Here is a 26150-nt window from a genome sequence, read left to right as displayed (position 1 = left end):
ATTACATCAGTTTTTAATGTTAATTGGTCACTCATACCATAAATAATTTACTATTCAAAATGAAAACACAAGCCTCTTATATTTTATCTTATTTTAAGGATTTAGTTGATAACCAAATACTGGCAAACTCAACATACTTTTACATGAAGTTTGACCCAACCCAAACCTAAAGTCTGCAACCACTCCCAGATCAATCAGAACATTTTAGCAATTGTACAATTAGAGGAATCAAGCTTTGATTGTATACATTGATGTATGATGGATGAAAGTCTGATTAAAGAGTACTTTCAAGACTGTACTACTGGAATTGCAAATCTAATTAATATAATTAAGCCAAAATTGTTTTTCATGACTTTTCTTCCCACTTTATTTATGATTCAGAGCAATGAACCTTGGAAGAGTGAATGCGAATTGAGTAAGTGTTTTTGCTCTTCAAGGATAAGCTAAAAAGGCAACTTAATATTTCTGGGTAATTATTAGAACTAAGAAATGTGTGGGATAATAATCATTAGCACTTTTGAGTGCTCTAGAGAGTGTTTATTATGTCCTAGCAGCATGTTAGGTTCTTTATGTGGATTATCTGACTTAATCCTCACAGCAGCACCATAAGTCATACAGCTTCTATTGTTATTTCCATTTTACATGTGAGAAAACTGAGGTCCAAAGAGCTTAGTAAAGATGCAAAGCAGCCAGAGAACCTTTTAACCATGAGAATGAGTTAAAGAGAAGTATCCCCAATGATAGAGTTAAAAGGGGGTGGGGGCTTTGGGGAAGTAGGAGATTATTAATTTTTCATAAAATTTTTAAAAAGTATGTAAACCAGAACCACAAAACCTATAAAAATGGTGTGTATTTCCAAAGGATTTGGAAGTGTAGCTCTTTATATCCTTTAACCTGTTAACTTTTTAGGGCAACAGCAAACAACATTGCCCATAGAAAAAACTCAGAAAGGTGACTCCAGAAAACTTGAAAGTGTATTAATCCGATTTAAAGTAATCTTACAGTAGTGAGTATACAGCACACCTCTGTCTGCATGCATCTTGGTTGGCCCTTAATTCAAGCTTGATTTCCAGTTAGAGGACAGGGTTATTCAACTTGGTTAGTGTGGCAAAGACTGGTGATATAAATACATAGCAACTGTTAATAGTTAAGGGCTCACCATGACCTTGGTGAGCTGTCAGGAAGAGCAACTCAGCTCTAAGACGTGAGAAGACGCAGCATGTAACAAGTCTTTCTGGTGCTTCTAGACTCCTTCTTCAACTTTATGTGCCACTTTGGCATAATGTAACTCAAGACCCCATTTTTCCTTTCTAAACTCCATTGTTCTTTTTAGAAAACAGATGTTACTCTGACCAATTATGCTTCCCCTCATCCTGTAGTCTTCCACTCTTTACCTTCTTTATTTTGCAAGATCATTGTCCGGTATATTATACTTAGACAAAGCAAGAACCTGTTTTCTTTCTGACGTTAAGCTGCTTCTTCTAGCCTCCCACCCCTATCCCCTTTGCCACACACACACACACACACACACACACACACACACACACACACACACACATTGGTAACTCTTCTTGGTAAATTTAGTTGGAAATGGTCTCAGAAAAGATGTGTGGTCTGCAGCTCTCAATACACTTAACACCCATCTGCTTATCACTTTTGCACTGACTAGGAATAAATCCACTTGTTTTCATACTTACTGTGTTTTCTTGAGTGTAATATTTATCTTTTAATCTAAATATGTATGTTCTTTCCAATTTTCTGAATCTTTGGGAAATATTAAAAGGGCATTTCACCGAGCAGAATGTTAGGCAAAGTGTGGGATACAGGTTCAAAGAAAATGAAAAATACATTCAAATATTATTTATTTTGAACTTTTAATTCTACATGCATTTTTTGAGTGCTTACTTGTGTCGTATACTAAGGGAACACCTATGACGTAAAGGGCTCAGTTGTGGTACTCAAGGTAAACAGGATCAGGTAAAAAGCGAGGTAAAGACCCAAGACTCACCTATGAGGTAATTAGGACATCTTACCAGTGTGTAATTAATTAGAGCCTAATGTCTGTCTGACACAAGCAGAGGCAAATATAAAAACCTATCTACCATTGAAAAGGAGGCATTTGCTTCTTAATTTTTCTCTTTCCATTTTTAAAAATCATAATGGCAGGTATGCCCTTTATGAGATTAGTGGGTCGATGTTCCAGGGGCCTATAATTTAACAGCATACATTCACAGGAGCAGAGCTCTGCCGAGGCTGCCCTTCCCTCACAGGGCTACACGCTTCCGTTCTCACTTCCCACGGTTACGTAAGTGTTCTTGACCGCTTATTGTGTCTGACCCCTTTTTATGTCAGACCACCCCAAAGCCACAAGCTGAAACCACCTCACCTTTGGCTCTTCACTGAATGATCTCTATGAAACTGTCTTCCACTGAGAGACTCTGTAATACAATCCCCAGGTGGCACACCTCTGCATAGCTGCTTACACTCCTTGGAAGGAAATCCTCTATCTATTTTCATACAGAGAGCCCTCATTAATGCTTCACATACCCAAAGCCAGGAAAAACATTTTTCTTCACAGCAAATCTTTTTGGAAATAATGAATGCTGTAATGTACACCACACACATATATAATGCAATCATTTTACTCCCCCTTTGGCCGGACTGCTAGGAAGGTCAGATCGCAGTTTTGCTCAATTACTTCTCATAATTGTTCTCCTTCCCTCCTACTTTATATATGGTTTTTGTCTTTCATCCTGTCAGAATGGTTTTATGTTTTTATGTTTTATTATAACCTTTTATAAGCTTACAAGTATTTTTGGAAATAGGTAAATGTATAAATAAGCTCTTATCCTCAATCTTTTTTTTCAAAAATTTACATTTATATGTAATGCAATATCAGTTTAAATCTTGAGTTGAACTCTTACCTCATCCTCTGACCAGCCCATACATGTGCCTCTGCTTATTATCTAACAGTTGAGTCCCATAGTTCTGGCTGTGAAGTTATGAAAACTTCTCAGTGGGGAGTGTATTCCCTACGTCATTTATATCTAACTAACCCATACATATTTTGTTGTGATGGGCAATGGAAGTGGTGATGGCCAGGAAAAGGTGATAATAATGATAATTGGAGTTACTAAAAACTTTGGCATACTTTGATATGGTAATGTATCTTTTAGCATATTACCAAAGACATATCATAGCCATAGCTTAGTTGTCAAGATTGGAAAAGTTTAACTTTAGGAAGCAAACTCCTTTTGAGACAAACCAGAGTTAGCTTTCTTATGTCTTAAAAACATTCAGCTTCATCCAGGGTTTATTATCCTGTGGCAAGCGAGCTGAATTGGCTATAGGACTGATTTAGAAGGTCTGTTTAATGTCTTTGAATACATTAATATTGACATGAAATCCATAATTCACAATTTCAGGGTATGCTTCTTGGAGGAAGAGAGGAGGGCGGGGTAAAACAACAATGCATGCGTTCAAAAGGGTTGAAGATGCACTTGGGGGTATTTGGATTGGCACTCTGGAGCTCACGGGTGCTTGTGATAGCTTATCTGACTTATCTAAACTGCTTACGTCAAAAGAATTAGGCTAGAAATCTTATGATTACAGCTTTTCTTGTGATCTTTTCTGGTATTTCCTGTTTCCTGTCAAGCCAAATATACTTCCAGAGAGGGTTAGTTTATGGCATTTCACTGTTTCTGCCTCACTTAGAGTCAGAGGTACAGAGAACATGAAGTAAAAATAATTAAGAACAACATCAGAAAGCTGTGTCCAACCCTTATCCGCCTCACAGTCACTGATATTTCTTTTTAAACATAAAAAAAAAAAGTTCCTGTAATGGCACAGAGTAGGGTCTTATTTTTAACGGAACAAGGTCTATTGTTCATTAAAAAGAAGAAGCCACTTCAATTGTACTTCTAACCATTACCTTATTTGGGTGGTAATAAGCAGGCAGGCTGTGAATGGCATAATGGAGGCAGCCAAGAAGGCTTCTGAGAGGAGGGAGAGATAGTTTCAGAGGAAAAAGGAGGAAAAATAACCACCAAAGGCTACATTTTTCCTTTGGGGACACAAAAACCTTATAGCAGCAGGAAATTTAAGAAAAAGGGGGAGGGGATGGGCTTTATAAAATTTTGCCTAAATGTTGCTAAATCTTGAACTTGCTCTCTGAGCTCAGCACTATGCTTGCAAAGAGAGCCTGAGGGATTGATAGGTTAATCCTTAATGGTTTATGGGTAAATGCACTACAGACCCAAACTGCCAACAGGCACATTCACTGGCCCTGTCTGGCCCACCCTCCTGAAACTCTACCTCCAGGCAACAATGCAGAAAGAAACAGAGCTACCTAACAGAATGACAGTAACATTTCATTTATGACGGGTATAGCAACCAACAGCTACCATCTTTATTTGTCTTATATATAACTTCTTTGACCTCATAATCTTGATTAAATTCTCACCTCTAGTATTCTTTTCTGGTGAATGACTACCATTTTAGTACATTGCAGGCACTCTAGATGGGGAAATTCACAAAGAGAGGATTTGGGACTTGAGCAGAACGATTTCTAATCTAAGTTTGGAAACAAGAAAAATACATGTAAACATATAAGCATTTGCACTTATGGCACACATACAATTCTTGCTTGCGCAAAATGGATAGGACACATGTATATAATGCAATCAGAGATGTTAATTCTTGGGAGTGAAAAAGACAGGAAATTAGATTTATAGAGATTATTAAGTAGAAAGGAATTTCTGGAGTTGAGAGGCTTAATAGTATGACCATGGTAGGCAGCATGCCTGAGTCAACAGCATGGCTGGGCATCAAGGGACTTCAAATTGGCTCCAAGAATGTTGTGTAACCTGTGTGGGGTCTCAGTTTTCTCATCTAAAAAAATGCAGTGATTTAACTAGGTGATCTTAAAGGCATTTTTTTTTGGTTATAAAATGCAAAACTCTACTTCTCCATATAAAATTTTTCAATGGTTCTACGAAAGTTAAGATTTCTTTTCCATATGCAATTGGTCCCATTAATATCTTTCTGTTTCTCACTATTCTTCACGCCAAACATCATACCAAGCTCACTTGACTAATCTCCGTTTCTCAATCATTTCTTGTGCTTTTCTGCCTTTGTACCTATATTCCTATTAATTCCTTTACCAACAAAGTCACATTGTCACATCTTGTTGAGATCTTCACCATCTCGAAGACACAGCTATAATGACCAGTCCACATAAAGCCCTCCTGGGTCACATCTAGAGAGGGTTGAGTTAATGCCCAGCCCTCACTGAATATTTATCATATTTTATTTGTATTTGATTATGTAGTTTTATCTAACTCACTACATTGCAAGCTACATAAAAAATTGTGTTTTTCTTACACACTTTTTCATCCATCCCATGAAAGAACAGCCTTGAAAGAAATGTTTGGTTAAAGAAACATGGCGACCTGAAGACAGAAAGAAGTATGACTTGGTGAAGTAAGAAGGAAAGACTGTTCTGAGACTGTGAGGATAAATTGTGTCAGGTCTTGAATTTGGGGAAGAGATGAGCATGGCTGGAATGGGAGGTCTGGATGGAAGAATATCCAGAATAAAAATCCTCAGGACAGAGTGGTGTTGAGTGGTAAAGCACATTGGCTTGATGATTTGTATATTATTGGGTTGTCGAAAAAGTCATGACGTATTTTTTCTATCTTTCATTGCAAAAATGCGTCATGACTTTTCCGACAGCCCAATATATCTTGTGGTTCTGTGTAAAATATTATAGCACTTGGGAAAGTTGGTTTGTAAGTTAAAGGGAAAATAGTCATCATCTCAAAATTCTCAATATCAACTAAATATGGTCAATAAACACCAAACTGATGGTTAGAAATCCATTAGTATCCTCACCCCAAGTCCAAGTCTCCACCAACCAATGTTTCTAGAAAATGATCTTTCTAAAATGTAAAATCTGTCATGTCACTTCCCACAAAAATTATTTTAAGCTTTCTCATTGCCTGGAGGATGCATTACTTACTAAGACAGATGAGAACCTTGGTAACCTGGCCCCAGTCTACCTTTTTAGTCTCATCTCTAGCCCTCCTGATACATATATACTCCATATTTCAGACTTAGCATTTCCCAGAATTTTTTGAATTTTGTCCTGCTGTTTCTTCTTCCTGTAATGTCTTCCATCTCTTTTTAATTTGGAGAAATGTAACTTACCTTGAATGGTACCTCAAAAATCATCTGCTCTCTGAAAACTCCTTTAACATCCATCATACAGGCAGAATTAATTACTCCCATGTGTGTATGCACAGAATTTGTGTATGTACATCTAGTATGATATATGTCACCTACATAGCTTGCTTATCTATTATCTATCTATCTATCTATCTATCTGTCAACCTCAGCTTTCTTGGCTCATAAATTTTTATTTTCTAAGAAACCAGACAGTGTCTGGCACATGATAATCACTAAATAAACTTAGTTGAATAAGCAATCTTAGTCCTCTGTCAATGTTCCCACAAAATATTATTTCTATTGTATTTAAAACATGTGCCATTCTGCCTCGATGCCAGTGAATTGTTTATATATCTGTCTTTTCCAACAGGTTATAACTTATCTTCCTTCTGCTTTCCTCCCAGGTATACAGCACGATGCTATGCACAGAGTAGACATTCAAAAGATAATTATTCAATTGAATTGCATTGGAAGAGAAACCTAAAAATTTGAATTACGCATTTATTTCCTTTTCTGAATATCTTGAATAAATAACCAGTAAATAAAGGTCTCAATTTCTTCTATGTCTAAGTTGGGAATAAATCCCTATTGCATTGATACATATTGCATAGTAGAAGATGCTAAATATTTGTATGTAATATTAAAACATCATTTTCCATTCTGTGACCTCTTAGAGTGTTTCTAATTATTTTGGGAACATTTGAGACACTTAAAAATTTTTTTTCCAAACAAAATTTGTTTTAATTCAATTTTGTCTATTCATATTCTACAGTGCAGTTATCGCCAAATCAAACAATAGGGTAATTAGGACTAAAGGGGGTAGAAATAATTTACTTTAGGGTTTATAAATCTGGTGAATTCACATTCTTGATTTTACATTCCAATTTAATTGACTAGGAAATATTTTCCTTTGTTCTACTGTAGAATTAGGAACTGATCCAAGAAAAGCATGTGGAACTCAAGTAATATTCAAAGGAGATAAAAAGGGCAAAAAGATAGGTGTATGTAAACCTTGAGTGAGTTACAGAGAAAAGGACAGGGAGGGAGGTATAATTTCTCCATGTCAGCAACCATGGAAGAAGCAATATCGACTTCTGCTAAAACACTAGAAGAAAATAATCATCCTTGTTAACAATGCTGGCACCCTCAGTTCTCCCAATATCTCCCATCCCTTTTCTCCCTAAGGGCCAGAGTGAAGAGAAGAAAAACTCTTAGAAATTTCTGATGAGCATATTCAAGCATTGAAAATGCATCAGACCTGCCCAGAGTATAATGCATTGTAAGATTATGGCAACAATTCCAACTTGTATTAGATATTAAACCTCAGTTTTCAATGTGGAAACTGACTAGAAAGGTGTGATTTATACACATCCTGTTTCATGCATTATAGTCATTTAGTTGGACTTTTCAGTGTCAAAGTCTTGAGATGGTTGCTGAAATGCATGTGTATATTTTAAGAGAAAGAGAAGTGAAAGAATGGGTAGAGCAATTGGGCTCAGCATATGCACGTGAATGTAACTAAAACAAATAATACTGAGTATGCAATACTCAAGTACAGGGCCCAGTACCTGGTAGCTTAAACAGAGTATAATGAAGATAATGCTTTTTGAAATATATCTATGTAAGTTTTACTTTTGTACTCTCTTGTGTGCATCTTCCCCGTCTGTCCTACCAGAGGCATCCATTAGGGACAATTAGGAATGTTATAGCAAGAAGGAACAGAGAAAGAAAGAGGGAGTCAATCTTCATCATTTGATCTTTATAGTAAAATAATTTTTGTTTGTTTGGTTGGTTGGTTTGCTGTTTTGTGTGTGTGTTTGACATAAAACAATAAACTTGAGAATTAGTCTTTGTGGAAAGGTAAAACTCTACCTTCTTTGATTAGATCCCATTACCATTGAAAGTTAGACCCTCAGGTATGGTTTCTTGCTCCTTCCACACTGAGGCTTTCTTCTCCTGGGAAAGAGGGTAAGGCACAGGGTGAGGCCATCTACCGCTGACTCCCTGGGGAGTTGTGGGGAAGACAGTCCAAGGCAGAACCCAGTGGCCAGGTGAACATGGCTTTGCTTTCCCACCTCAAGCTCGTACCTTGTGTTGCATGCAGTAGAATTGTTCGAATAGGTGCGTGGGAGCCTAAGACACACATTCTCCCAGACAGCACCTCAGAGAGGAGCAAGGAGAAGGAAAGTATGTATCCAAAAGAAGTAGTTTAATCTGGAAAAGATGGACCACCACCTTATTAATTAGCAAGTATAAATTTTCTGATCTCCTATTGGGGTGGGCTTCAGAGGAAGGTTGATTAGATGAAGAAAAGAAATAAGCTATGTTTTATTGCACATTTGAGTGTGGAAAATTGAGATGTGTGTTACAAATGTTTTCAACAATGACTTTTCTCTTCATTTCTATATGGATTTTTTATCACACTTCTTATACTTGAGTCCAGTTTCTTTGTAGTGATCTCACCTCACTTCCTTCCCCTTGTTGCTCTATGCTTGGCTCTCTACCTGTCCCTTTCTTTTCTCTTTCTGAATCATTTTCTCCAGCAAATTCTATCTCCTTTTTTGAATGAATTTTTGTTACAGACCCTCTAACCCAACGGTTCTCAACCTGTGGGTTGCGACCCCTTTGGGGGTTGAATGACCCTTTCACAGGGGTCGCCTAAGACCATTGGAAAACAAAAAGATATTTACATTACGGTTCATAACAGTAGCAAAATTACAGTTATAGTGTAGCAACGAAAATAATTTTATGGTTGGGGGTCACCACAACATGAGGAACTGTATTAAGGGGTCGTGGCATTAGGAAGGTTGAGAACCGCTGCTCTAAACGAGTATGTCTTTGGGTTTTCAGAAGTGTTTATCAAGTCTATAGATTTATGTGAGATATTTGAGTGCCATCCAAAAAGAGATGGAGAAGGAAGCAAAGAAGAGAATCTTGTACTTTGGCTTTAATTCCAGAGGTTGGGAAACATCTGAGGATTCAATGGGAAAGGTTCTAATTATAGCATTATAAGTGACTTATTATCCTTGGTTATTTAATTTTCCATTTCAATACCTTTATTAAAGTTTACATTCATTCCCATTATATCTCTCACCTTGATTTTATTTTATAATTTTCTTTTTTTTTTTTCATCTTTCAACTTCTACTACCAAGTACACGCAACTCAATCTCTCTTGAAATTTGTCCCTTGCTCTTTAGGGATTTTATTTTTCTGCATTATGTTTGGCTCCTTAGACTCACTTTTAAGGCCATGAACAGCTAAACCATGCTTTATTTTTGTCACTTACGTTTTCTAATTGCATACAAGGCCGATTTGTAAGGTTTATCTTGATGCAAATGAGAAGGACCATGACCTACAGGCTCTTCTTCATTGCTCCCTCAGCACTTGTGTGAGAGCCAGCGAAGCCACAAAATACTTAGAACAAGGGCTGGATTTATAATCTATAAAATATCATGTCATGTGGATTTTTAATGTGAGAAGAAGTACCCTGAAGGAAGGGTCTCTGATAATTTTGTAGTTTGAGGAAATTTAAGACAAGTGCAAAGGTATAGAACTGCTCTCCTGGAGTGGTCTCTGAGCATTTTAGAGATTGAAGTCAATGCTAAAGAGAAACTTAGGGAAAGGCAGAGAGAGATAAATAGAAAAAGAAAGAATAAGGTCTACCCTGTGTGTGCATCTAGGCTAGGACATTGTCTTAAATCACCAGTACTTTGAGTTTTGCTTGCTATTTTGATATGGTATATGTACCTACTCTTATGAAGCGTATTGATAAATTAAAGAGTGAAAAAAATCAGAGTAGTAGAAAAGAGTACATCCTTTCAGCTGCTTCTGTGAGTTATAAAAATGACTTGGAGCTTTTGGTCTTTTACAAAAAGCTTCTAATGTTTTCCTTTTAGAAATTAATCAGATGCAAAAGTCAATGCTTTGTTGTCCAGTTAAACAAGTTTTGTTTAAAAAAAAAGGAAAAAGAAACTGTTTCCATGCAAAGAGCAGAGTACGTGGGAATAACATCCTCCATTCAGTTCCATCCCCTCAAAAGCCCATTTGTGGGACTGGGTAAACACACACCTTCCGCATTCTATTTTTGAAGTTAGGTTGAGAAATACACAGACTGTTATCTGTAAAAGAAGCAACTTTGGAAACTTCAGTAAAATGTTCCAAGATGCATGAACAGAGCAATTATTTTAAAAGTATATAAAAGCAGGCATAATTTGTATGCAATTTGCTCTAAAATTTTATAATTATCAGTAAACTGCAACTTCTTTATAAGAAGAGAGAACAGCCTCCTATTAGTTTTGCACATACTTGATACTTTTTTAGCAGTCCTGAAATTCACTCTTGTGAATTCTTTTCTATTATTTTAAAAGCTATAATGACTAATCCTGATCTTCTGGCAGAATGTAAGTTTAAAAATGATTCCATTAAAAGGAAGAACTAGGATTCATGTTTCTGTGCCTAGAAAACAATGTTCATTCATGCATTTAATGGTACCTTGTAAGCTATTTTATTCTTTTTGATAATTTCCCTTTTTCACTTATCAAAATGTATTGAGTATCTGACATATGAAAGATGCTAAGGAGAACACAAGAGAATAAAATGTTCTCCAGATTCTCAAGAAACTGAAAATCTAGGAGGAGAGGAAGAAAATGTACATCACTTGATGCACGTGAAGTGAGTTGCCTGTGAAATAAACACAAAGAAAGTTCTGTGAGACTTCAGAAGAGAAAGACATACCTTTCCTCAGTAATCTCAGGGAGGCTTTGCACAGGGAATGGCATATCTGTGGGGTCTTAAGAATAACAGAAGTTGGGGACATGGAGGGAAGTCATTTTAGGCACTGGGAATAATGAGCAGACAGCTAGTAGGAAGCTATGGGATGCTTGTCTGTCTGTGTGGAATATATGTGCTTCGAGGGCAGTAATGGCGAGAAGGGAAAAGCGAGCTTGTTCCACAGAGTGGGGAACTTTAAAGGTGGGATGAAAGAATTTGGATTTTCTTTGCAAAAATGATGGAGAATCATTGAAGGATTTTGAAGAGGGCCAAGACATATCCTGATTTTCCTTTCGATGTTATTGATCTCAATCACAGAGTAGAAAGAAGAAGGGTAGAGATAGTACTACAGTTGGAGGCTATTGCAAAATTATAGACAAAACAACATGAGGTTTGGTGAAGAGCCACATAGACAAACAGAAATCAGGCAATGAGTGTGAAATAAGTTGTTGAGAAAATAGCACCAATACCAATAATTATGATAGTGAACATTTGCTGAGAATGTAGTAGGGCTTAGGCTTTTTTCTAGGCACTTATTTCTTGTATTATCTCATTTAATCTTTGCCTTCTGTGAAGTTACTATTTTTATTCCTTTTTTTAGAGAAGAGGAAACTGAGGCAGAGAGAGATGAAGTAATTTGTTCAGGTTCACACAGTTTAGTAATAGAAAGACAGGATTTAAAATTTTTTAAATCTCTGCACTGAAATAACACTCTGGTGCCCTTAACCAGTCTTATATGTAGAACCATTGGAATTGGAGAACTGGAGAAGGCAGTTTTGAACCTAGGCTTCTGTAGGGGTGATGTCATTTATGAAAATAAGGAAGTCAGGTGAAGGAACAGGTTTGGTTCAAGGTGAGATGATGTGTTCTGGTTTTGACTCAATTTTGCATTCATGGACTAAATTGTCATTATTATACAGGATAGCTACGAATAGCTATGAATGCAGGCTAACATCTAAAGAAGTAGTGTTAGAAAAATGTTGTGAATTAATGTCAAGTTATCTACTGTTAAGACTAACTGATTCTTTGATCATAACAATTTGTCCTGCTTTGAATGAAATCATTAATATTGATGAGTATTTGAAAGTATGTTTGAATTTTTAAATGTGTTCCTGAATATCATGTTTTATAGCTAAAAGTTTCAGTTGACATAGAGATTTAAACTAACAAGGGCCAGTTTTTACACTGATGTTGTAGACAGAGCTCTGATTCATGAATTCATAATTGCTCTTCTCTCATTATGCCTTTGATTCATCTCTGAGTCCCTGGTATACACTAAGTATCTAATAAGTGCTTTTTGAACTATAATGATCAAAGTGTTCAGTCTTCAACGTATTTAATTTACACCATGTGTGATACTTGAGCTATTTTAACATAGCCTTTTAAATGTCAATTTGAATTGTAGAGTTCTGGAATCAGAGAATTCTTTTGGAGATTTTCTCATCTACATTTGTTTGATTTTCAGAGCTGAGTATAAAAGCAAATTTCTGATATTTGTATTCTCCTTGAAAGGTAGGACAAGTACAAGAGCTATGGGGAAAATGAATTTATTTTCTTGAGGGAGTTGTGTGTTTTTATGTTTCTCCAACCAAGGGCTGTTAAAATAAGAACAAGCTTAATAAATAAGTAAAATATAATGTAAAATTTAGATCAGGGACACTAAAATGAAAGATAAGTTCCACAGCAGGGATTGCAGTTATTTGGTTGAATTCCAAAATCAAATTATTTATTCAACTAAGAACAAGTCCTGCTAGGGGATGTCTAGTCTTACACAGATTGCTGCTAGAATAACAATTAGAATAATATTTGTACTCACAGCATTTGATAAACCACCTATTTATTCCCCATCCTTCTTCCCTCTCCCCACTCCCCAACTTCTGGTCAGGCTCTTACCACCATGCTTCAAAGCTTACTTTCTAGTGATAATAAATGGGGATCTTTCTCCAAGCACTTGCAGCTTGAATCTAAAACTAAAGCCCACAAAATAAGTAGAAAAATGTAAAGAAGGTACAATCTTTTGACTTATTTTGCAAGGTAATATTATTTTTCTCATTTGGCCAAGATTTATTATGAGTTCCTATGTTTGCCCATCTGTATATAATCAATAAAGCCATATCTTGGTTTAATTTTAAATTACCCAGCATGGGCCCTGATCATGTAAGGTCTATGGACTAGCATTGGACTATTGAGATCCTGGTCTGGCTCTGTCACAGTGTCAGTGTGACCCGGGACAAGTTGTTTAGTCTCTCTGAACTATTTATTCCCTTGATCTAGTGTTAACTAGATAATCAGACCATCCTTCATTTGCTTCATAAAAGGAAAATGATTCAAATATTAATAAAATTAAATACTTGGGTATGACTCAGTGAATCGGTTTGATGCTCCAACTTTGGGCATGACAGTTGATGACTTCCAGAGCCCCTTTCCGGGGTGAATAGTGCCTCAGCCAACGCCCAGCTCGGAGTGCATGCACGACCAGAGGCACACACCCTGACATGTGGAGATGATGAGCCCCTCTTCCTTCTGTCAATCCCCATCCCCTCCTCTAGCCTTTTGTTTGGAATAGTCACCACTAACCTCCAATGAATGACCATCTGAAGATAATAAGACAGTTCGAATGTGTCACTTCCTCTCTAGCACTTTCTCGCTCTCTTTGGGGGACACTGTTCCCTTCTGCCTCCTATCACTCACAGTTCAGCGTGTTTCATCTTAAATTCTCTCATGAAGACAGATTCATGCATTTATTTTCCCACAAATCCTTTTGTGCTCCCCCTTTATTTCCTAAGCAAAATTTCAGAGCACTTCTCTATTTCACTCATGAGAAACAAAGTTCCAGTCTTGTCTAGGAAGTAGGAGTAAAAACAACAGTGCCCTTCATGAAGGAAAGGAAAAGCTGGAACTTTTATGGTTAAATCCAACTTATTAAGAAATAGCGACGCCCATCTCTAAAGTCCTCAAGACTGTTTGTTCTATTCAGAATTTCTGCAATTCCATGATTTTAAAAAATACAAATCTATTTTTCCGTTATCACCAGCAGTTAAAATATACCTGGACAATCCCAGGATTTAATTTTCCTGTTTTTAGTGACTAGCGTGGCAAAAATATTGTGTGCAATCAATGTAATATGTTAAGTTCCTACAGGTAAAGATAGGAAAGAGGAAAAAATAAATGATGGTGGGGAAGATGGCAGCAGACGTGGAGGTCAGGAAAGTCACTACAAAGAAAAGGATGCTGAGGGCCGGCCGAGTGGCGCGTTGGTTAAGAGCTGGCTTGGGACGCCAGAGGGCCCCGGTTCGGATCCCACATATGAGGGCCAGTGACACTGCCCTCTACAGCTAAGATGCTGAACAACAGCTCAACCTGGAGCTGGGCTGCCATGAGTCACTGGTGACGGCATAGGCTGCAGCCCCTGCTGCAGTGGGTTGCCATGGGCTACCGTGTGTAGCCAGCAGCCAGCGTGAGTGGCCAGCAGCCGCAGTGAGCGGCTGTCCAGAAGCCGGTGACTGATCTGTCTCGCCCGGGAAGAGCGCAATGATGGTGCCAACTTGGGCCAGTGAAGCAACGTCCTCCACAACTAGACTGAAGAACAAAAGGACAGCAACTTGTCTGTTCCCCTTCCCCCAATTCCCCAGAGCTGTTCCCATCCCCCAATTCCCCAATAAAAATCTTAGGAAAAAAAAAGAAAGAAAAGGATGTTGAGCTGGACTTGGTCGTTTGAACAGAAGATTTTCAGTTGACTGAGTCGAAGAAAGACATTCTGAGCATAAGGCAAGGCTCACAGGCAAGGCACCACTTGATGCATTTAAAGAAGAGCAAGTTGTTTACTACTGTTGAAGAAGAAATTGTTTGAGAGTTCTGAGGGAAGGGTCAGATTTGAGAGAGAGAAAGAGAGAGAGAAATGTTACCATTTGGCTTAGTGATCCTTTTGAGGAGCTTTTTACCACAAACCCCTGTACACAAACTGAAAACAGCTTAAACCATCGCTTTTCGAAAATGGAAAAAAATGCCAGATTTTTGGAAATCTTTTACAAGTGTTCCTGAGGCCCTCACTGTCAGGCTGTTATGGTGAGAATGGCACAGTTGAAGAGTGCCTGATGCAAGGAGAAAATGCAGCATCAGGAACAAGATGAGAGAGGAAGTATGAGAGAATTTGGAAAATGAGGCAACTGATCTTTGCGGCTTCATCCTATGGCCCTAGGCTGCAAATATGGACACTAAGGCTTCATGCCCATGGTAGAACGCATGAGCCCCTCATCTCCCTGAGAGTGGGAAGGCAGGAGAGAAAGAAGAGGAGGCAAGCAGGCACCCTTTGGGGAGGTGTTGAAATGGACCCTGCCTGGGAACCAAAGTGGCCACTGCCCCATATTCCATCGAAAGTAAGGCAGTGGTTCAGGCGCATATTAAGACAACTAGCTCAACTTTATAGCATCCAGGGAAATGTACCTTTTAAGGGATAAAAAGGTATAGGAGTTCTGTTTTCTCTCTGTAGCGTTGCTTTTTCAGGAATTAGACACGCACTAACATATAATATAATACACTAATGCACACCTATCCCCACAGACTTGCTAACATCTGCTGAATTAGGTAGCTTTATCAAAGGTGCAATTTGAAATATGCCTCTTAATCATTTAATATACTGAAACAAACCAACAGTGGTAACAGTTGAAGTGTCATAGTTCAGTTTTCTGCCCAGGTGGGTTTTTCCATTTTTTTTTTTGTACTACTCACATGAAATTTGGGATGGCTTTAGCATTACCTCATTTCTTCTGACCAAGACCCATTTCTCTGGGCATCCATCTCCCAATTGCCACATAAACCTCAGTCCTATTGGTTTCCTTCTTTCTAAAGCACTCATTGTTTACTAGAGACTAACACTGTTGTGCTTTTCTTCCTTTCAAATCTTTTTCTTTCCCTCAGAGCATTATTTTTCATAATATTCTTTTTAGATTATTAGGCCACTTAAAAAAGCTTCTGCATAAATTATGAAAAACAAAATCAGTGTTGATTTCCTAGTCTCTTTCCATGAGAAAGAGCGAGGTACCTTTTCCATCTAGCACACCATCTCTCCCCACCAATGGTATGTCAGGGCTAGCCAAGACTTCAAATGCATAAACACATGCTCATATCCCCACTTCTAAAGTGAACCGCCACTTTCCAAATGTCTGCCAATATATTCCCCAAGGAAGAGAGCACCCCGCAGTCGGTTATGCATTCTTAGTTTACAGTGTCGTGGGCGTCTCTGTGGATCCTTCACAGGACTCCCAGCTATCTTTGTGGTTGCAGAGCCCACTGTTAGAATCACAGCTAAAGTTCTCCACAACTGTCCCAAACACAGCACATTTTTATAACATGACAAAGCCCTAATGAATCGTTTCCACATTTATGAGTGACTTGATTTTTCCTGACATAAATGAGGGAATTTGTATCATTAACATTTGTCCAAAGGGGAAACCGAGGCAAGGAAGTTTACCAACTTTCCCACGACATAAAAAGCTTCTCAGCCAAACTCAGTCCTGGGATCATTTATATCTGCTGTAGTTTCATAGTTAAAGTTTAGAAAATATATTTTACTTTATATACAGCATTACAAAAAGCAACCCCAAAAGAATACTCTCTCGGAGTTAACTCGGACTTGTCAACAAGAAAGTGCACAGGCAGGATGGCTAGTAAAGAGCGTTCAATTCCACCCCCTCTGTTTTGGGACCAAAGCTCAGGAAATTTCACTTGTTTAAGCCACAGGGCAAGCAAGTGGCACGCTGAGCCCAGGACCCAGGTTGCTTATTTCAGGCTATTAAGGCTCCTCCTATCACATCACTCTTAATTTTAAGATGCATTTCTATCATATAGCAAACGCTCATTAACCACAGCCCTCGGACCCTGTGCTGCACAGTTTGTAGCCCTTCCATTTCCCATTTTTGATGGCTTGGGCACTCCAAGGAAGGGGCTGAAAGTCATCAGGCCCGGCCCTGTTACCTTTCACATCTCACACGTCGATTTACCTGGAAAGCTGTGGAGAGCATCTTCAGCCTCCAGAATGCCTCTCTGTTTGGTCGCCTGCAGCTCACTTTTGGATTTCCAAACCAGCTTGACCATTCTGATCATCTCTGGCAAGTCCCAGGGCAGCGGCCCCTGCTGGCACCCCGGCGGGCTGCCCGGGGAGGAGGGCAGCACCCCTTCTGGGGCTGTCCACCTTCTGCCTAGCTCTGCCGAGTGGAAATAGCGCTCTAGCACAGGCATTCTGCCCTGTTCCCCTGAAGAGGAGGTAGGGCTGCTGTTGCTGCCGCGCCGGCTGCTGCTACCAGAGGGGAAACTCTTCCCAGGCAGGGGAAGGCGGACCCCCGCGAAATCCTCTCCAGCTTTGGAAAGGCAAGCCTCCTCCAGCCTGGCACAGCCACCCTGGCCCTCCAGTCCCTTCCACAAACACTGACGATGAGAGCAAGTCGCTTCCCCAGGTTTCTCACTGCTCTCCTTCCTTAGAGATAAAACGCACTCTTTTTTTTTTTTTCCCCCTTCTCTCTCAGGCACTGACTTCACAGCACTTAATTAATCCCAGGCTACAGCTGGAAAGACAGCAGGGGGAAAAAAGCCATCGAGGTCTGAGCATTTGCTCTCCCTCTTCTTCTGATTTATTTGCTCTCAATTCTCTTTTGGTGCTTGTCAAAGTTCGTCGAGCGGGCTGTTTAGCCGGTATGAACTTCAGGCAAAGAAGCGGGTTCCCCTTTGCCAGCGTCTCAGAGGGGTCCCCCAGAGGCCAGTTATCTGGAGGTGTCAGGCAAGGTGTCCCGCCCCCCGTGGTGCAGGAAGCCTAGAAGCTCCCCTGGCTCCAACCCCGCAAGCCTCAAGGAGCTCTCGGGAAACGGGAAGTGAGCACCCGCAGAACCAATTTGCAGCTGCTTCTCGCTGGAAGGTCTGGCCCGGGGCCACCTTGCCTGTCCACCACGGTCTGCACTGGATGGGGCTATTCCGACGGCTCTTGGATTGATCCTCAGCACCACGGTTCACACACTCCCCTCCTCCGCACCCCTCCCCCTTTGCTGTCATTTGGTTCTCAGAAACCTAACTGGGTTTTGGCCTATTAGTCAAATCCCTTTGTAACCTCAGCTGCCCTTCTTGGAAGGGAAATAACATTGAATCACATTCCACAGCTAACTCCGAAAGAAGTGCATTAGGGAAGCATCGAGGGCCTCATGCAAACGTGCTGTGGGTTGCATCGTCTGGACCCGTAGCTTGGGATTGTTAAAAACCCATTTCCAAGGAAAGTAATAATAATTTTAAGGATTTTTTGGGGTGGGGTGGGGTGGGGGCATAAATGGCAGTGACAGGAAAGGAAAGAAAGGGTTGAAGATTGACTTTCCAGAGACAGAGCATTGTGGACTTAATATCTGGGCCACTAACCGCTGTGCTTCCACCTGAGAGTGGTTCAGTTGAGGACAATCATGGATCACGCGTCTTGGGTCCCATGGCTCAGAGACCGAAGCGCTAACCCTGGAAATCAGAATCCATACAACAAAGGCGACGCCCCCTGTAGCTTGTGTGAAAAGCCCTGGGCATAAATGAAAGTGGGATAGTATTGTATTTGGCACTTTTGCCAGCAAATTGGGTTTGTAAGAGCAATTTGAACTGAACATTCACGTGGATAGCTCCTGTTTTCTTGGAGGCGATCGCAACAGCCCTGCCTTTCTCTCCTCTTCACTTCTCTGCGTTACAAAGTGCTCTGTTTTGCTTGGCATTTTGTTTTGCTGATGTACGATCTGGTGCTCCTGCTCTTTATTTCTGTCGGGGCTGGTTTATCACACAATCATTTGATATTTCTTTAGGGGAGGGAAGAAAAGGCGTGGGGGAGAGGAGAAAGACCACTGTAGGGTGTGTTTTATTTTCACTGCCCTCACCTCATTTATTTTCAAAGCTGAAACGAGCAGAGGCTACAGTAATTTTGTTGTTATTATTATTCCTCTAAACCCATGGTTAATAAGTTTAGTTTTCCACACTGAATTAAGTGGCTTTTCTTTCTTTCTTTCTTTTTCTTTTTTTTTTTTTTGGATGGAAAAGTACACTGGCAAACCAATTCTCTTTCCTAACAGATGAAGAAGGATCAGAATCCTTTGAGGGTATAAAACAATCAAAGACATGGAAGACACTGCTTATGAATTTCATTATTAAAATATTGATCAGACTATTCTTTCTATAACAGCCAGATATTCATACAACCTGATTAGGGAATAATCAGTGATACACTTAGGAGAAAGATGTGCCTTTTTTTTTATTGCCTTCTTTGTTAAGAGTTGAAAGGGTTGAAGCATCAGTCTGACACTTCGACTACTTCTGACAATCCTTCTAGTTCTTATCTTACCCTTCTATCAGAGTGGGGGCCTTAAGGCTCTCTAGAATTGAGACACTTTTATTTAATAGGCACATGTAGGCTGTTGCACTCTATTACCATATTTCCTGAATAATGTCTTAAGCCCAGTCCTCAGTCACAAACTTCCTTGACATAACAACTGAAGAGTTTCCTAAGTGTTTGACTATTTTTATTTTTGTTCAGTTATTTTGCAATAGTGCTTTAGATCAGGATATCCTGACCCTTGGAACAAAGGGGTTAAGAACAAAGAAAACAAATATATGATATACTATGTCCCATACATTAATGTTATTAAGACTACAACTCTTCATGACACATTTCTTCAAGAATGACATTCTTTTTAAATCCAAGGATATAAGTTTCCACTGTAGTCTCTACATTGTTTTACCTATTTCCTTGTAAAAATATCATAGAGAAGTTATAAAATGTTGGATCATTGAACATGAATACTTCCTAGTAGAAATGAGTTAGGGCCAAGCAAATCTCATCTCAAATTTTCATTCCCAAGGACGAATTTACTTCATTTGAAGGTTTAAAAATTAAAAATGTTGCACAATTAAAAAAAAAAACCTCCCCAATATGGGATTCTCTTTATCCCAGGGTAGAAGTGCAAAAATACCACAAGAAAGGTCGTTCTCATGGTATTTCTGGCTCACATAGAAACAGGAAGTACAGGAAATCTTGTGAGAAAGCTTGGCTCAGGAGATTTTTGGCTCAACTGCAGGCTGAAGAGATTGGGACAAACTGACAAGGTGCTAGCATTCGTTGGATGAAAATCACTAAACCACACAAATTCTCTAAAAGGCAATTTTGTTACATCTCGTAGCTCTTTTGTCTTTCCGAGAGTTACTTTAGAAGAACATGTTTGTAAACCTATGATTTTAACCTTACTCAGTGAGCACCATTCCCTTTGAGATAGTATCTATGTGCAGCCAGAAGTCTGGATCACAGGGATGGGGAAAAGGGGTTTGGGAGGAGGTTCTATACCCAGAGGAGTCATGAAGCAAAGAGGTCTCATCTATGTGACATGCAAGTATTCTTACAAATCTTAATATCTATAATGAATGTGCTACAGATAGGAAATTTTAAGATAGACTTTCAAAGTAACCTCATTTTTTTTCCCAGGCATTGTGAGTCAATCTAACATCCCATTAAGAGGAAAATAGAGTAGCTCTCATGTAAAAGAAATGTAATGAGAACTAACAAGTCTTGTAGACTTAAGGATGCTTAGTCAGGAGGCAGATAAGCCTTTATCATCTATGATTTAAACAATAAGATATTTGCAATATTAACTATTTCTAATCATTCTAGATAACGTACATTTAAAAAATAGAAACTTGGAAACATATACTCATTTCAATTCCCTATTATTTTGTCTATCAATAGATTCCCTCAAAACTTCTTTTTAACAAAAGTCTTCTCACAGATATTTTGAAAGTCCTTTATACTCTGATGAACTCCCATCCTTCTTCTATCTTTAAAATTTTAAACTACTGAGGGAGTTTATTCATTCTGTCCTGGCCTTTTCTCGCCATCAGTTCAAACAGGGATGTGTAAACACACACACACACACCACCATCACCACCACCATCACTACCACCACCACCACCCCTGGTTTCACAAATGCAATGCCAATGAAATTCCAAATAAGCAAGAAAGGAAAAAAGGCCTTTCAACTTTGTTTAATGTAGGCTAAGTAGAAGAAGCTGAGACAATTCACAGTGTCCTTCAGGGGGAATAGAAATGCAATAACTTTGGCCTTAACTAATCTCAAGGAACAAAGCCAGCAAGTAGAGAAAGGGACTTGCTCTGCAGACTGACCATACAAGGCAGTGCATAGTTTCACTGTCACGTGGGAAGGGAGGAGAGTGGGCGGGGCAAGATGAGGAAAGATGCCGTGGGGGAAGTGGAAGGGGCTGAGCTGACAGATTCGGAGTTTAATTTTACAACAGGTGTCTCGACTACAACCAGTCATTCTCTTAATTCACTCTGCAAATACGTATTAACAGCAGGAGCACGAGCAGAATCGAGAACCTCTTGCCAGCCCCTGGGTCCTTTTTCAGGCACTGGGGTGCCTGATGTCCCCACCTACCTTCTGGTTTCATTGTGAGTTACAGCTTTTTTTTTTTTTTTTACTACTTTTCTTTATATTTTTAAAGAGAAACCAGGGTTTTCATTGGCATGAGACCTCTATCCTGATTCACATATCTTAACTAATGCTAAGTTTACCCTCTCTGACAGTTAACCCACAACAAATAGGTCCAATAAGACAGGGGTTGAAAACAAAATGGCCTGCAGACTGGATTTTCTCCACTTTGTTCCTCCTCCCTGATGATGAAATCCCATGCATAAAACCAGACATTGTTGCATGGAAAAAAAAAAAACAACAACAACAAACCAAAACCAACCAAGCAATCAAACAAAAAAGCCCTTGTTATTCTCTCCACTACTGAACACCTGATGCTTTGCTCTGTGATGATGGTGTCCTCTGACTAAAACCTTTCTAAGACTTCAGAACTTATTTCTGATTGTGAAAGATGGTAAGTGATTATAGAGCACACTTTTCATAATTTCATATTCGGGTGTGTCAACTTCTGAAAAAAATAGCTACAACAAAGCAATCTTCAAAGTAGCTCTCTAAGACTACTCATCTTAGGGTTAAAACAATGAATTCTACTGAGCTTTGCCTCAAAATTAGTGACTTATCTATAAATGGGTGTGTGACAATAACCACTTTACCTATCACTGGGATCCTGTAAGAATAAAATAAGATTAATATATGAGTTATTTATAAACCACAATGTGCTTTAAAATTTTAAATGATTATTTTTTAAGCTATAAGAAATCATAATTGATAACTTACCTAAACTCAAATTTTGGTTACACTTTCCCAAGATCTATTAGAATTCAAGCCCCTCCACCCTTGAAATAAGTCCCACTTTGGAAATTTGTGGTCCCTTGAGGATGCACGAATAGAGGAAATCAAAGACAGATGTATTACAGAGTGAGAGAGTATTGAAGAGTGGCCCAATGGGAGAGACAGGAAGGCATTTTAGGTACAAAGGTGGGGTAAGGTAAGAAAAATGATTGACATGTGAATGAAAGTAGATCAATAAAGGACAAAGTATGTGTTAAAAACATGGCTCAATAGGATAAATATTGTAACTGCACTTTGGAGAGGTGAAAACAGCCCATGATTCCTGTTTAGGGTGTCAGCCTGCATGATCTTTATCATGGGTTATTTAGTGCTTGGTTAATGCTGTATAGGTTCTCTTGATTGGGAATTTCAGTTTCAGTCCACAGTGACTACTGGGTGATGTTTGATGTTCATGAGCTCTATAGCTTTGTGTCATATGCTGTGGTAGTGAACAGGTGTCTTCAGGCTCCCACTGGACAAACATGTCCCTGGACAAACATGTGGGTTTCAAATTTTTTGCTTAGGAGTCTGTATTCCTCAAACATTCTTACAATTTTGATTTATCCTAGGTGACCTTTGTTTGATATGTTTTTAAAATAAGTGTAGAGTTTAAAACCAATTATACACTTATAAAGTAGCCTAAACAAAGTCTGAAATATATGTTTCTACTTTTTCTTTTTTTTTCCTGTAAGTGAGATGTATGAATTCTGGAAGCTTTCAAGAATTAGGCCAGGTTGAGAAGACTGCAAAGAGGCTGGAGGGGAGATTATCCAGGCATCTTCAAAAAGTGCTGGGAAATGCCTGAGCAAAGTTGTTTTTCTATTAATATAATCCAAATAAAGTAGACCACTAATAAGATATAGAAAGATTATCAATATAAGTGACATAAAATAAAAGTGAGAAGATGGGAAGGGATGAAACCTTCTAATGGGACCTATTTTTTATGTTTATGTTTATGGAGTTCAAGTCAGTTTGGAAGAAGTAAATTTCAACTGCTACATGTGCAGGGAGGGTAGTCTTACTGCCTTTTCCAAGTAGTCTTTATTTTCCCCTCTTTCTTTCACTTTTTACCTCCTGGTGATTATGAATTACATAAAATATTTATGCATACAGGTGTCTCTCAGATGTTATTCTAGAGCAATGCTTCTCAAATGTTAGTGTGCATACAAATCGCCTGGAGATCCTCTTACAATGCGCAGTCTGATTGGGAGGGCCTGGGTGGGACAGCCTGAGACTCTGCATTTCTATCAAGATTCCTGGGGATGGCAAGGCTGCTGCTGGTGGGTCACATTCTGCGTAGCAAAACTAGAGGACTACCATCTGGCAAATATTTTTTGCCTCTTTCTTTTTTTTTTTTTTTAAAGATTTTATTGGGGAATTGGGGGAGGGGAACAGCGCTGGGGAATTGGGGGAAGGGGAACAGACAAGTTGCTGTTCTTTTGTTCTTCAGTCTAGTTGTGGAGGACGTTGCTTCACTGGCCCAAGCTGGCACCATCATTGCACTCTTCCCTGGAGAGGCAGATCAGTCGCCGGCTTCTGGACAGCCGCTCACAGCGGCTGCTGGCTACACATGGTAGCCCACGGCAACCCACTGCAGCAGGGGCTGCAGCCTACGCCATCACTGGCGACTCACGGCAGCCCAGCTCCAGGTTGAGCTGGTGTTCAGCATCTTAGCTGTAGAGGGCAGTGCCACTGGCCCTCATATGTGGATCCGAACCGGGGCCCTCTGGCGTCCCAAGCCAGTTCCTAACCAAAGCGCCACTCGGCCGGCCCCTGCCTCTTTCATATTAGTTATTTATGAAAAAAAGTGCAGCAAAAGTCCTAATCTTTATAGTTACACATATTAGGACTCTTAAAAACAATCACTACTGGCTCAGGTCAAATATTCTCAACTGGAAATAAGCAATCAGAACCTCAATTTAAGATCAAGGGCTGTATCCAGGGACATTGATCACATTGAACCACTACTTGGCTTTTAAATTTTGTTTCATTCATTTCTTTTCCCTTATGAATTAACTTTAAGAGAAGGTTGCATATCAAATATAAGCCCCTGGAATGAATAAAATATATGATGGGGTCTTAACTTCAAAACCAAATGGCTATTTTTAAAAGTCTTTTCTTACCAAACATCAAACAAAACTTACTTAGGCCAATTTTTTTTCCATTCCTCCTTTCCAGCATTTTGTTGTGCTCCTATTGCTATTTTCAGAATGACTGGAATACAGGCAAGGCTCTGAGTCTTTGATCTCCATCATCAGAGATACTCTCACCAAGACCTGTTCCTTCATTTGATTTATTAAAGTTCTATATAAAGTGGTCTTTGGATGAAGCCTAATAATCTTTCCCACTGTAATATTCCAGGCATGAATGAATGGTGACCAGATGATTCCACAAAGCAAAGATGGAAAAAACAAAAAAAAGTAGGCAGCCATGGTACTATAGCCAGCAGCCAATAGTGCTGCTGACTCAGAGAAATGTACTGCAATGTCACCACCTCAGTGAAACACAAAAACGAAACACAAAAGATAAATGAAATAAACTCTGCAACAGGCTCCACTCTTTATCAGATATCTCCTGGGATTCGTGTAGCTCCAGACAGAGTATTTGTGGAGAAGCGATGCCAGAAACAAGAGGCATGTGAAATCAACTGGAAGACAAGGGTAATCAAGAGCATGAGGCTAGAACACTACCACATTTATGTGATTAAAAATTTGTACAGTTAACTAAATAGGAACGCTTAGAATAAATAGAAGCATCTGCTGGTAATTGGAAGCACCGTTTTTTGGGTTTTTTTTCCCGTTGTCTTCCTTGGTTCCTCCTAAGGCTAAGAGCTTTGCTGTGGTTACAGACACCTATATTTCCTGTCATCTGGAAATATTGGATTTAAAAGTAATAGAGATCATAGTTACTATTTTCTATAATGCTAGAACCTGTTTTCCTCTGTGATGGCAGGACAATCGAGGGTGATGAGTAAAAGTGAGACCACTTAAATAGATAGCATATAAGCAATACACAACACACTGTCTGTGTAACATGGCACAGGGATTCCCAATGAACACTCTTCCCCCATGTTTTTTGAGATGTAGTGTTGCTAGAAGAATAATGGCATGATTCAGCAAGGAAAGAAAGCTTAGCACACTAGAATACTTGACAACACTGATGCATGTATAANTGAGATGTAGTGTTGCTAGAAGAATAATGGCATGATTCAGCAAGGAAAGAAAGCTTAGCACACTAGAATACTTGACAACACTGATGCATGTATAAGATCTTTATCAAAAGAGTTTTAAAGAGTTTCTTTTTGGTAACTTTTGCTTCCATCCCACATTCAAATTCCAACTAAATTTTGCTCCTCCTAGTCCATACATTATCTAAAATGATTGTATTCTTTTCTGCCTATAGGATATGGTTACTCACTGGTCCTGCTCAATTGTTTACCTGGACCTCTGAGCCCTCACTCTGTGTCCTCCATGACCTTCTCCCTAAATCCATTCTACAGTCTATAATGAGACTTCTTGCATTCTTTCTTCTCTGATGTATCTTTCCTTTTGACATCAATGTTCTATTGACTATTTAAGTGAAAGTGAAATACATACTTATCTTTGATTTGCATATGTTCATATACCTTGCTGCTCTTACATGTCAACTCCAGAACCACCTATAACTAGGCTTTTTTTTTAAGCTGAGCCATCCTGCCACCTGTTGGAAGCTCAGCGGCAGCTCAGCTTGGGTCAGGAATCCAACCGCTGTTGCTCAGAGCTCAAACTCTTGAACGTGATCTTAACCAACTGAGCCACTTGGCCGGCCCTATAACTAGGCTTTTAATCAATGTCTTTTTAATGCTGTTATTACTTTATTTTCTTTGTTCAAACTTTGAG

At 39.2% G+C, this 26150-nt stretch overlaps 1 protein-coding gene across 2 annotated transcripts in view; it reads right to left on the bottom strand.

The window, feature by feature from the left end:
* PDE7B (phosphodiesterase 7B) overlaps positions 1-26150 on the bottom strand; it is a 298624-nt gene that overhangs the window by 124122 nt on the left and 148352 nt on the right. The window contains exon 1 of one of the 2 annotated variants that reach the window (XM_019648128.1): positions 16996-17973. The exons of the other annotated variant lie outside the window; for it this stretch is intronic. Within the exon in view, the coding sequence (XP_019503673.1) occupies positions 16996-17233 (238 nt within the window). The 5' untranslated portion in view covers positions 17234-17973. Of the gene's footprint in view, positions 1-16995; positions 17974-26150 lie in introns of those variants that run through there. 2 annotated transcript variants of the gene reach the window in all.

The sequence above is a fragment of the Hipposideros armiger genome, unplaced genomic scaffold (genome assembly GCF_001890085.2).
Source record: "Hipposideros armiger isolate ML-2016 unplaced genomic scaffold, ASM189008v1 scaffold_120, whole genome shotgun sequence".
Taxonomy (NCBI): Eukaryota; Metazoa; Chordata; class Mammalia; order Chiroptera; family Hipposideridae; genus Hipposideros; species Hipposideros armiger.
This window is presented reverse-complemented; position numbering and strand designations above follow the sequence as displayed.